This window comes from Euphorbia lathyris, chromosome 8 (genome assembly GCF_963576675.1).
Source record: "Euphorbia lathyris chromosome 8, ddEupLath1.1, whole genome shotgun sequence".
Classification (NCBI taxonomy): domain Eukaryota; kingdom Viridiplantae; phylum Streptophyta; class Magnoliopsida; order Malpighiales; family Euphorbiaceae; genus Euphorbia; species Euphorbia lathyris.
The window spans coordinates 75,772,443-75,785,328 of NC_088917.1; the positions used below are offsets into that span (position 1 = coordinate 75,772,443).

The 12,886-nt window shown below is 34.2% G+C and overlaps 1 protein-coding gene across 2 annotated transcripts; it reads left to right on the top strand.

Moving 5' to 3' along the window:
- The first annotated feature begins 8,052 nt into the window (after positions 1 to 8,052).
- LOC136201965 (pre-mRNA-splicing factor SPF27 homolog) lies at positions 8,053 to 12,886 on the top strand. 2 transcript variants are annotated; one of them, XM_065992365.1, is made up of 7 exons: positions 8,053 to 8,201; positions 8,341 to 8,591; positions 8,675 to 8,853; positions 10,430 to 10,513; positions 12,244 to 12,313; positions 12,403 to 12,536; positions 12,620 to 12,886. In XM_065992365.1, exons 2-7 carry the CDS (start codon positions 8,349 to 8,351, stop codon positions 12,678 to 12,680), a joined length of 771 nt encoding a protein of 256 aa, XP_065848437.1. In that variant the 5' UTR covers positions 8,053 to 8,201; positions 8,341 to 8,348; the 3' UTR covers positions 12,681 to 12,886. The 2 variants fall into 2 exon arrangements, with proteins under 2 accessions (XP_065848437.1, XP_065848438.1); XM_065992366.1 differs by having other exon boundaries at positions 8,066 to 8,184.

A 12,886-nucleotide genomic window follows, 5' to 3' on the forward strand; every position in this document is an offset into this window, starting at 1 on the left:
AAAGGACTGAAGGATCTGCTAAGTGATATGATCTTAATTCAATCACATCAGCCTAAGCAGGACTCAATCACTAAGCTAGCTGAGCTCCAACTAACAACTGTTCAACATCTTAACACTCTTCAAGGCCAAGTCCAGACCTTGTCAGCTGCAAATACTCAGTATGCCACTTCTGATGAAGTTAAGATGCTTTTTGCCCAGCTTCACACTGAGCAAATCAAAACCAACAATCAGCTGGCCTCTTACTCTCAATGCTCGGTGGAGCAAATAAGCGAAGCAGTTCGTCTGCTTAACTTAAATAAACAAGAGATGGACACTGACTAGATGAAGCATAATGAGATTCTGGTCACTACCCAAAGGACCTTCACACATGTGCAACATAGTAATATCCAGCGCCAATACTATGACTCAGCTCTGCTGAAGACCTTTCATCAAGTCTTTGCTGCCCTGACAGAGTCAATTACTTAGGTAGGTAAGTCTCAAGCTTACATACTGAGCTTACTCAGCGCTGCTGAAATCGGCATTCCAAAAGAGCTCTTGAATGAAGGCGTCATTGTCTTTGACGGTATTAACGAAACTGCCGACAAACTTAAGGAGCTGTCTGTCGTGCTAACCGCCGCTGTCTTAACCGACTCTTTTAGAATTTTTGCTCCTCCCGATGCTGACAAAACGGGGGAGAAAGAACAAGCTAGAACTCAGCACGAGGCTCCTAGAAGCAGTCAGTCTAAGCAAAAGAAAAAGAAGTAGAAATAGGCTAGCTCAGCTTGGTTTAAGTTAGTCTCTAGTCTATATGTTCTTTTATGCTCATCTTTTGTTATGTATGCTGACTACTTCACTTAAATACAATACTTGAATCTTTTATCCTAACTTGAGTTATTTCATATGATGCTGAGTATTATGTTATTATGTATCTTCAATTACATCAACTATGTTTACTGTCTAAATACTTGTTGATTGTATCCCATGCTGATCAAATGTTTGACATTATCTTGTATGCTTACGAAACACTGTCTCATAAAGACCATTGAACAAAATGATTACTCAGCGCTCTCTGAATGATAAACCTTCCGCTTAATACTGAGTAAAATAGAATATGTTCCATGAGCTGACCTATATCTGAAAACTGACCTTAGACCTACTCGAGTAAACCTAAGAATGTTTAGAGTTAAAACTAAGTCAGTAGCTCAACCCTGATGGGGGAGTTTGCTAAGCAATAATAGGTCAACTATCATGGGGGAGCTCAACACTGAGTTCCTCGCTGAATAGTTTTGCCAACATCAAAATAAGGGAGTTTGTTGAAACACCTTTCCACATAATTTTGATTTGACAAAATTGTTTAAGTGTAATCAAAAATATTCTAAACACACTAAGTTTAAATGCTTTGATTTATTCTACTAATGTGTTTGTTCAATGTTGAGTTAAATTGTTTATAAAACATAAAGATTAAAAGGCCCAAAACCCAATACGGAAGTCAAAGCCCAAGTCAAACAGTTCAATGCAACTCGGTCCGCGTATGTCAAAACGCTGTCGTTATGTACAAAACGCAGCTCAGCGGAAGAAGGATCTAGAAGACCTTCGTTGAACAACTTCGGGACGAAGCTGCTGAGTTGAATCGACAAAGAGTACAAGACAGCAGCTGAGCAAGAACAACTTCTAGACAAAGTGTTTCCACTTTGGGTAAAGTTCAGAAGACACAGAACGCTGTTTAGTTGACCTTACCATAAATGGAGAGACAATCTGCCGAGCTGACTAAAAGCTGCTCAACACTGACCGAGGACAGAAGGTACTCAAATCTGATTGGCCGAGAGCTCTGAGCAAGACTGAGTGACAACGACAGGAAGCCGTTTCCCTCCAACGGTTATTTCGAAATTCGAAATGACCGATGTCTCAGACGTCTCTATAAAGAGAGCCCTTCAGTTGCTTCATTCGACACAGAACTTGAACAAGCCATTACGCTGACCAAAATTCTACTCAAAGTTCTGAAAGAAAAAGCAAAGCAATCTTACACCAAATTTCATATCTTTCGTGTAAAAGTCTAGAGTGATTATTCAATCATCTAAGGTGTCTTAGCAATTGTTGTTTAGGACAAACACTTATCATTTCTAGAGATTAGAAAGGAGAGGCTGAGTACTCGGTTATAGTACTCAGCGAGAGATTAGGAGTGAGAAGAGGTATAGAGGAAGGTACTCTTGTTATACTCAGCTTCTCAGTTGTAAAAGGTTTGATGCTCTACCGTTAAAGAGCTCAGTAGAGAATTCGAAATCTCGGAACGTGTTCCGGGGACAGGACGTAGGCTTGGAGGCCGAACCTGGATAAATCTGCTGAGTAATATCTTTCTAACCTTAAACTCCTTAATATATATATTGCTTGCTTAAACAAAACTGACCAAGTAAAGAGGTCAAGCTGAGTTGTGCGCATTGAATATCTGAGCTCAGGAATAGACCCTAAGTGCTATCTCCTGACTCAAGTAAAGAAACTGACCTAGTCACCAGTTGACTAAGCCAGTGTCTTGCTATTCACTCAGCGCCGCTGTTAAAACCTTTTTCTTAAAGAAAAAGAAGTCTGCCCTAGAGAAAAATTTTAAATAGTTCCTAACCCCCCTTGGAACTATACTTGTAACATTATAAGGGACCAACAATCAATTTATAAGCTAAGATAAATTTTTGTCTTTCTAAGGTTTTTCATCTCAAACTCATTTTTCAAATAACCATTGCTTTTGGAATCTCTTCAAGAGTTCCAATAATAGTCAAATCATCCACATAAATAGAAATGATGGAAAATTAAAATCTCGACCTCTTTATGAAAACACATGGACAAATTCGATCATTCTTATAACCCTCTTTCAACAAATATTCACTAAGGCGATTATACCACTTGCGTCCAGATTGTTTCAGTCCATACAAAAGCTTTTGTAACTTTATCGAATAAAGTTCTCGTTTTTCACGTTTTTCTCGCAGTTTGAATCTTCCAAAGATTTTTATATAAGTATCATTATCAAGTGAACAATATAGATAACCTCACATTTGTTGAGAGGATTCAATTCAGTTTGGATTGCATCTTTCATTTTTTTCTAATCATCTTTCTTTTGACATTGTTAAACAGATTTTAGTTCATGGTTCATATTTTCATCTATAATGTTCATTGCCACATTATATGCACAAATATGGTTTATAACCATTTCCTTTCGATTACATATTTTTTCAGAACTAACATAATTTATTAAAATCTTCATTTTTAACAACTTCATGTGTTTTCACTTCTTCAAGAAGTATGTTTATGTTAGTATCTATATTTTCAATAGAACCTTTTTTTTTTATCATTGACCATTTTTTTTCTAGGATTTTTATCCTTTAGACCAATAGGCCTTTCACGCTTCAAACGTGTTTGAGAATGATCATCATATTTTTCTTCAGGAATTTCAATACAAATTGGTGCATTAATTGCCGGTATATGTGATTTTGTTACTCGTTTTGGATCAATAAGTGTATCTGGCAACTAATTTTCTAAATTTTAAAGATGAATTATTTTTTGAACTTCTTGTTCACAATCCTTTGTTTTAGGATCCATGTGAGAAAGTGATAAAGCTTCCAATGTTATTGTCTTTTTCACGTTTTTATTTTCTCCTCCTAATTTAAGGATTGTGGATTCATCAAAATGACAATAAGCAAATTATACAGTAGTTGTAAAAAACAAGCAAATTATATAGTAAACATATTTCCCGTTAACAAATCAAGATATTTAATTATTGAGGGAGATTCATATTAAAAATAAATTCCTAATCTCCTTTGAGAAATATTAAACATAAATTCATATTAAACATATTTCACGTTAACGATTCTAGTACAATGCGGTGGAGCAATAAAACATATACTGCACATCTAAAAACTCTTAGATGAGAAATATTGGGCTCATGCTCGAAAGCCAATTGTAATGAAGAATACTCATGATAGCTTGCCGATCTGACGCATATAAGTGTTGTTGCATATAAAATTGTATATCCCCATCCAGATATAAGAAGATTAGTTCGCATGAGTAATGATCTAGCGATTAATTGCAGAAGTTGATAATGATTCTGCTAGACCATTTTGTTTTGTATATAAAGATAGGCTACATAATGTTTAACACTTATCCCAAGCGACATATCATAATCATTAAATGTTTGAGATGGAATTCATCGATATTATCAAGATGAATTGTCTTAATTAGATAATCAGGAAACCGTGCTCTTAATCTAATGATTTGAGCAAGTAATCTCGCAAAAGCCATACTGTGTGATGATAATAAACATACATATGACTAACGAGTAAAAACATCAATTAAAACCATAAAATACTTAAATGGTCCACATGGTGGATGAATAGGTCCACATATATCACCTTAAAGGCATAATAAAAATATCGTTGATTCAATTCCAATCTTATCCTTCGAGGGCCTTATAATTAATTTGTCTTGCTTACAAGCAACACAAAAAAATTCATTACTTTGAAGAATCTTCTGACTCTTCAATGGACGCTCATGTGTATTTTTTTTATAATTTTTTATCATTATATAACCAGGATGACCCAGTCTATCATGCCAAATCTTATGAATATCAAAATCTGTGAACTTTTTGTTTATAGTAAGATTTGATTCAATTATGTTAATAAATGTGTAACGCAAACTAGATTATAAAGTATTAAATTTTTCTAGTATATATTTCTTTCCCATAATTATATTTGTAATATAAAGTTATTTTTGATTTCATTCACTTACAGTTTCAATATAATATCCATTTTTACGAATATCTTTAAAACTTAACCAAAAAAAAAAATTGTGAAACTTTGAGAAAAATAATGCATGTTTTATAATAAATTTTGTTGCTCTTGGTAGGACTATATTGACTGTTTTGGAGCCTTCAATTAAATTTGTGTTACCATATCCAAATGAGGTATATCAATTGGTTCATTATCATTAAAGACACAATTAGTTTCAACATTTGTGCTTTTCTTCTTCATTGATGCTTGGTAAAGTAAAACCAGATGCTTTGGTGTACGACATATACGTGATCAATGACCGGTTACTGCAATAGTAGGATGACGTTTTATTTCCACTTGAACTCTAATTTGAACTCTGACTCTGATTATTCTTTTTTTTTATCAAATTTATCGATTTGATTTTTCCACTTCTAGAGCAAATTTGTATTTGTATTATTATTAGCATCATAGTTATAACTACAACCATATCCACGACCATAGCCACGATTACGTCCACGATTGCGACGATGTCCATCACTACTATTTTCATTATTGTATGGTGCATTCACTTCTGGAAATTCAATCAATCTAGTAAGACGAGACTCGTGGGTTTTCATTAAAAGTTCATTATTTTGTTATGTTACAAGCAAACAAGAAATTAATTTAAAATTCTTTTCGAAGCATTTCTCTCTATATTGATGTTGTAGGAGAACATTAAATGCATGAAAAAGTAGAGAAAGTTTTTTCCAACATAATTTTATAAGTAATATCATCACCACCTAATTTTACTTGAGCTGTAAACTTAAAAAGTACTGAATTATATTCTGTTACCGATTTAAAATCTTGCAATCTTAATTGTATCATGTCATAACGAGTTTTTGGTAATAGGACCAACTTATGATGGTCATATCTTTCTTTCAAAAAATTTCAAATTACAGATGAGCCTTTAACAATAAGCTATTCACACTTGTAAGGTTTGACAAATAAAATATAATACAAATAATTAACTAGATACAAGATTATGAAACAAATTAAAAATTGATTTATAATTTTTCTAAGATAAATAGATGAACATATTCGAGTAGGGATTAATCAAATGAGAAAGTTCTTGTCAGAATTAATTAGATGAAAAAATTCGAGTAGAGATTAATCGAATGAGAAAGTTCGTAGCAGAATTAATTGGATTAACAAATTCGTACTGAAATTAACCGAATGAGCAAACTCGTGCTGATAACGTGTTATGAAATAAAGAAAGTATGTAGTGGAATAAGAAAAATAGAGAGAAAGTAAGTGTATTTCTTATAGTTCTGCTTATATTTCACTTGTATGTATTACAAGAATGAAACCTATATTTATAGATTTATGAACATATAAGTTATATAATAACATAAATTGTGAAGTTACAAGCATTAAAGAAATGGAGAGTTACAACATTAAAGGACCGAAGAGTTATAATGGTTACACTTATGAAATATCCATCGATTCATTCATAATAGAAAGTAAATTATTATTATTCATTTTTATTTTAAAAAACCTCATTGTGTTGCTATACCCTGTTTTGAAAACCGGACTAAACCGGCTGGTTTGACCACAAACTAACCATATATGTAGTTTTTTTTAAGGAAAATGAAAACTTTATGAAGAATCCTCAACCAAAACGTTACAAAAAAAAAAGGACGGGGAACATGATCCCATACTCCACAACCACACTCAGAATCGGCAGCTCTCGCTAGAGTATGCGCTACACGATTTGTTGATTGACTAACAAAACTGATACGACAGTTAATGATATATGCACAAAGAGATTTACAATCAGAGATCATAAAATCAAACACAGAATCTATCTCATCTATATTATGAAAAACATTAACAAATGTTTGAGAATCAGATTCCACGATAATATCTTTGTAATTGTGATATTTCAACCAACTCAATGTTTCCCGCACACTAAGAGATTCAACAATAATAGGGTCTAAGGAACAAGATAAAAGCTCAGCTGATGCATCGACCAGATTACTAGAATTATCTCTTATAATGAAACCAAAACTAGTAGTGCCTACTCAAAATCGTAGCATCGATATTACACTTCAACATACCAGGCGAAGGCGGACACCACTTAGCAGCTGGACAGGCAGACGTCGAACATAATTGAGCTTGAAAATGAGAATTAGGATAATATCTTGCTTCATATACCCGAGCCACTAGGGAAGTAAGATGATTCAAAAGCCTCCATCCTTGTTTCGCAAGTAGAGCTAAATTAAACTCCTTCATTTTCCTGAAACCCAGTCCATCAATAGATTTTGGAAGGCATAATTTATCACTGGATGTCCATCATATGCCTTTGCCATCTCAACCATTCAAGCCTCACCAAAATGAGTTTATTAGACGCTTAAACTCCGCATAAAGTAACTCCAGAATTAAAAACAAGCTCATAGCATAAGAGAGAACCGGTTGAACTACTGATTTAATCAACACCTCCTTACCAGCTCTCAAAATGAATTTACCCATTCCCCAACATTTCAAACTTAGAGTACTCTTTGATTCTGGCGACTATCAACTTGTCGAAAGCGAGACATTCTTACTTAGATTTAAATACTAACTCGTAAAAAACGAGACATTCTATTGATACAAATATCGGGGAAAATTTTATTATATATGTATTATTTATTTAGAGTTAAGGTGTAAAAATACCCCTAACGTTTTGGGTCAGGAGCAATTTTACCCTTATCCTCTAAAATGGTGCAATTTTACCCCTAACGTTAAAAGCCAAGAGTAAATTTACCCCTAACGTTGATAAATTAGGTCAATTTCAGACACTATTATAAAACATAGATATTTTTGTTTATTATTCTGCACCAATTGCATAATAATTCGTTCTAAAAAAATATTTTATGTTTTTTATAATTTAATAATAGAATTTGAGATTAATATTTATAAATTCGGTGGATTTTTTTTTTGTGTCTAATCCGTACAAAAAGACAGTATATTTTTTTTATTTTTTTTTCACATCCCAACGAATGTTTGTGATTTGTTATTGATAAACTGACATATGTATGAAGTGTAGATGACAAGATTCATGACCGAGAAGACAATTTGATGAATTATTTCTCAAATTGACCAAATTTATTAACGTTACGAGTAAAATTGCTCTTGGCTTCCAACGTTAGGGGTAAAATTGCACCATTTTAGACGTTAGGGGTAAAATTGCTCCTGACCTAAAACGTTAGGAGTATTTTTGCACCTTAACCCATTTATTGATAATTTTATCCGATTCAATTAATCAAAATAAACCGGTTGACCCTAAATTGTGGTTTGATCTCTTGTCCTGTTTTTAAAACATTCATGCTATAGAGATACTGCTGCTGGTTCTATTTCTGCTTTCTGCTTTGCAAGTCTGCAGCTCACTCTTCCTCTGTCTGCGAGAGAGCCAAGAAGCTACCAACGGAACAACCTGGTTCGTTCACTATCTATGTACGTACATACGCTAATTTTATATTCATCTGCACAAAATTATCTTTCTCTTTATATAATTCAAACCTATTTCTTCTGATAAATTGTATCAACTGTAGTTACTATAGCTCTAACTCTTCAATATTTTGATTTCGAATAGTAATTGGGATGACAACGTCTGGCAATGGCGATGTTCTTATGCTGGAGGCACCACCGGAGCCTTCTCGACCGTGGGCGAACTCTTCTAATGCAGAAATCGTTGACGCGTTGCCCTACATTGACGACGATTATGGAAATCCAACCATTAAGGTGGAGGTTGATCGGCTTGTTGAGGATGAAATGCGAAGGAGCTCGAAGAAGCCCTCTGATTTTTTGAAAGACTTGCCTCCTGTCCCCAAGTTCAGTTTCGAAGTAAGATTGACGAATTTTAGGGTTTTATACCGTTTTTTTGTCTTTTGTTTGGAGGTTTTAGGGTCTTAATATTTGTATTACAGAATTATCCAATGCTTGCTAAAGAATACGAGCGTGTGAGAGCTGGGAGGCCTCCAGTTACTCTAGATTTTTCACGATACTCTCATCTGGATTTGCCATCGGTGAATAAGATGAATGATGAAACTGCTTGGAAGCAAGCACTTCAGAGAGGGCAACGCTTGTTACAACATCAAGTGATCAGGTGAGTATTTGGGGAAATTTTCAGCCATTTTCATAGGACAGTAAACAAAGGTCAAGTCTTTTAGTACAGTTTTTTGTATGTGCTGTGCACTTTTTTGTATGTGGTGTAGAGGCAAAGCATTGTAAGGATTAAAAACTTGTTAGTATTGTTGGCTTTTGCATAGAGTATGCCTTGAAGATAGTTTATAAGCCAAATTGATCAATTTTATCAATATCTCATTGATAGGATTAAATTTCTATAGTTGAAGGAGGTTTTTGTTATTGGTTAAGTTGCGCTTAGTTGTTCCGGTGTGCTTATTTCTTGCCTGCTTTAAATTTGCAGTTCTATTTGCAACTCCAAAAGGTTATGAACTTATTGTATTGATATTTTCTAGTTGCATTCGGAGTAGATATTAAAATAAAATCCTCTCATAGGCTCAAGCCTTTCTTGGTTACTTAGAATTTGATTCAAGGATGATCGTTAGAAAGGAAATTGTTAGCGAGGGCCGAGGGGCGCAGTGAGAAGTTAAGGTGATTGTGATTTTATAGGAATCTGGCGCTTTGGAATTATGATTACTATTAGCACCTAATCGAAGGAATTGCCTCCAAGAAATTTCTAACTTATCAAACTGGAGAGGAATATTGCTTTCAAAAAAAAAAAAAAACTGGAGAGGAATATGATTTTATTCAATATATCACTTGCATTGAGTTTTGTTCATTCTTTCTTCACTGAAGTTTCTTGTAGGAAGTAACTGTCATTGGGAGAAGAATTCTACCTAGCAATGAGTTTTTACAGAAAATCTTGCAGTAATAAGAGTATTAGTTTCAAAATTTACTTTGTGGTAAATGTGCAATTTCTTTCGCATACAGTGCCTGCATGTTAAATAAATAAGTCTATTGTGCATAGCTGGGGAGGGGTAGCAAAGACCCACATTGTTCTGCGCCGATGTCATGCTGACTATTGTGCATAAGGGAGGGGTATTCAATTTCTTTCATGTACAGTACCTGCAGGTTTCATTGATTAATAGTGAAACTTCCAAAAACCCAAAATGTTCTAAACATTGTGGACTTTATTATTCGGATATGTATCAAAATATCTTGCTGAAACATTTAGAATAATTGCTGTACAGCATGGCTTTGTCTTTTTGTGTGCACAACTGCACATATGTCCGTCTTTGCATGGATATTCCTTTTTTTTTTTTGTGGTTTATTATCGTGGGGATGTGGGAAAGGTAATGAGCTCCATGAGGTTGTTTTAGCAGCATGCATACTTTTGTGCAAAGATGGCCTGTGTTTTGCCTTGCTCCTTTAGATAAATGGTTGACTTCTATTTGCCTAGCTCTTGTATTGATCAAGTTAAGTATGAAGAAATGTTTTTGGCATCCACAAAATGTTCAAGACCTTGCTCTTCTGGAAGTTGATTTTTGACGTTCTCTATGACATGGATAGTACTTTCTTTGGCATTATGTGTGGTAACATAAACTTTTTCAGTGCGGTCTTCATTCCATATAGGACAAGTCCTGACTTAATGATGACGACTAAATGAACTTTTTGTGGTACTGAGTATTTTGGTATGTTGTTTCTGGATGTATTTGCAGGCTGGAGAATTTGGATTTGATGACAAAATATAGTCCAGATGTTTGGGTACAACATAACCGGCGATTAGAAGCCATGCTAGCAAGGTATATCTGAACCATGCCATGTGAAGTACAAAACCTTTTTCATTGTTGTATCTTTAGTGCATGAGGTTCCTGCAGATGTATGTGGTTCAATTGATCCTGCAGATTGTTTCAGGAAGTTGAAAGTTGTTACTAGTCTTAATTATATGACATTTTCACTAATGCTCTTGCAAGTTTGACATTTTTTTTCCAGACTCTTTCTTATGCACTAATGCTCTTGCACTATCCTTAGCTGGCATTCCATAGTGTTTCACTAAATACTGGCTCATATTTGAATAAGTGAGTTCTAACAGCACAAAGACTAAGGTAGCCTTATCTAACCTCTTATTCGGCACAGTGGGAGGATTGTAACACAGAGTAGTTGGTATAAATTACAAAAAGGGTGAAGTAACTTTTAGCTTTGAGGTTTATGCTTAAATTATGTCAGAACAATGATTTTTGCAAACTATGACTTCATTGTCCATCTATATTTTTACTTTACTCACGTACCAGATCAGTTTTATATTGCTACCTAGCATCTACATTATTAGTTTCATAGTACCAAGGATACCCTTCCAAATTCCAATCTAATTAATAGAATCATCTTATTTGTATAGCTCAATAAGCAAAAAGCAAGCTTCTTTACGTGCCAGCATTCTGGCCATCGTTCCCCAATGTCTTTGACATCATAGTTTGCGACTCCAAAGAAAAATTAGAGAGCACTCTGTTTATGAATCAATTTTAAATATTTGGAAAAACAGTTTCTTGACCTATAGACATGGATGAATATGAATAATCCCCGTAGCAAAAATAGTGTTCTCTCAGGCTGTTACTTGTCAATGAGGCTTGTAGTAGCCCTGATTTGAGCGACTTACAATGTGGTTATTTAGTTTGCATGACTTTGTCTGCAACAAAAAAAAGGGTAAGTAATTAGTCCCTATATTTTTACCTAACATACTGTTTAGTCCTCGTATTTTAGTAATAAACTGCTTAGTCCTGAATGTTTATTTTATTTAACAGTTTAGTCCCTTATAGAGGGAAGGGACTAAACTGTTTAATAATTCAAATATTTGAGGGACTAAACTTTTGAACATAGCAAAAGTTAAGGACCAAACAGTTTATTATTAAAATACACGGACTAAACACTGTGTCAGGTGAAAATGAAGGACTATTAAATTATTTACCAAAAAAAAATATATTTTGAAATGGTCACCTTTTTTGACTGGTTCAAGTTGAATAGCATTACTCAAAGCACCTTTTTTTTGGAACCCAATGACTCAATCATTTAGGTGAAAGTTCACAATTCATGGAAGTATGTCCTTGTGCGTTTTGGTACTGGAGGGATAAATGTGATTTTTTCCTTATATTTGTGTGTGTGGTGGTGCCTTTGTTTGGTTTACCAGTTAGTCCACTAAAAGCATTAATAATGAGCTGATGTGATAATTTTTTCTAAGCAAAACTTAAATAGTTCCAAGATGGCAATTTTAGTGGAATGTAGACTTTTATTCTTCTCTTTTGTCCCTGAAAGAGTGCGAGATTTTCTGTTGAAAACATTGTAGTCGTTGTAGTTGAATGCTCAAAACTATTATGTGTGATTGTGTGAATAAATACCAAGAGCGGAACTACCTTTCTGATTTATTTAACCATATGGGATGTGCTTTGGGAGCTTTCTCTTCTCTGATCATCAAACAAACTACGTTCAATTTAACGTTGTTATATAGCTTCCCTTATGTTACATTTGTTATATTTGTCAGAATGCAAAAGTTAGCTCAGGAACAAAATGAGAAAATTGAAGCCGTGAACCGTGAAAGGAAATATCATCAGGTGATGCAGAGTTCTTCTTTCCCTTGTATATTCTCTTTGAATTATTTGCTGATAACCTGATAAGAATTTTCCTGTATTCCAATAACCAGCAAAATACTGCATATGAACTAAGTGCTTTATCTATGCAATGGAAGGAGCTTTCCCTGAAAAATATCGAAATCCAAGGGGCATGTGCTAAACTAGAAATGCAGATAGAGGAATTGAAGAAAGAAGCTGCTGAGAGGTTATATAACTTTTCTATTTGGTTAGTTTTTTTATTTCGAGCGATTTACTAGTTAACGAGCTAACCAATTTCAATCTATTCAGAGGCTGGAATTTGGAAGCTAATGTAGAGAATGGTTCCTTATCACATCATGGAGAACAATAGGTAATATCTTTGTTTTTATGGCATTTGCACGTGGTCGCTGTCATTGTGTGACGTGCTATTTTGAATGATTTGTTAACTATTATAACATCATTTTGATAGAAACTAGTAGTTGGATTGGATGGTTCAAATACATGATGAAACTCTTGATAAGAAGTATCTTTTATATTCTTTGAAAGTATGATAGGCAGTGATGGATTCAGAATTCA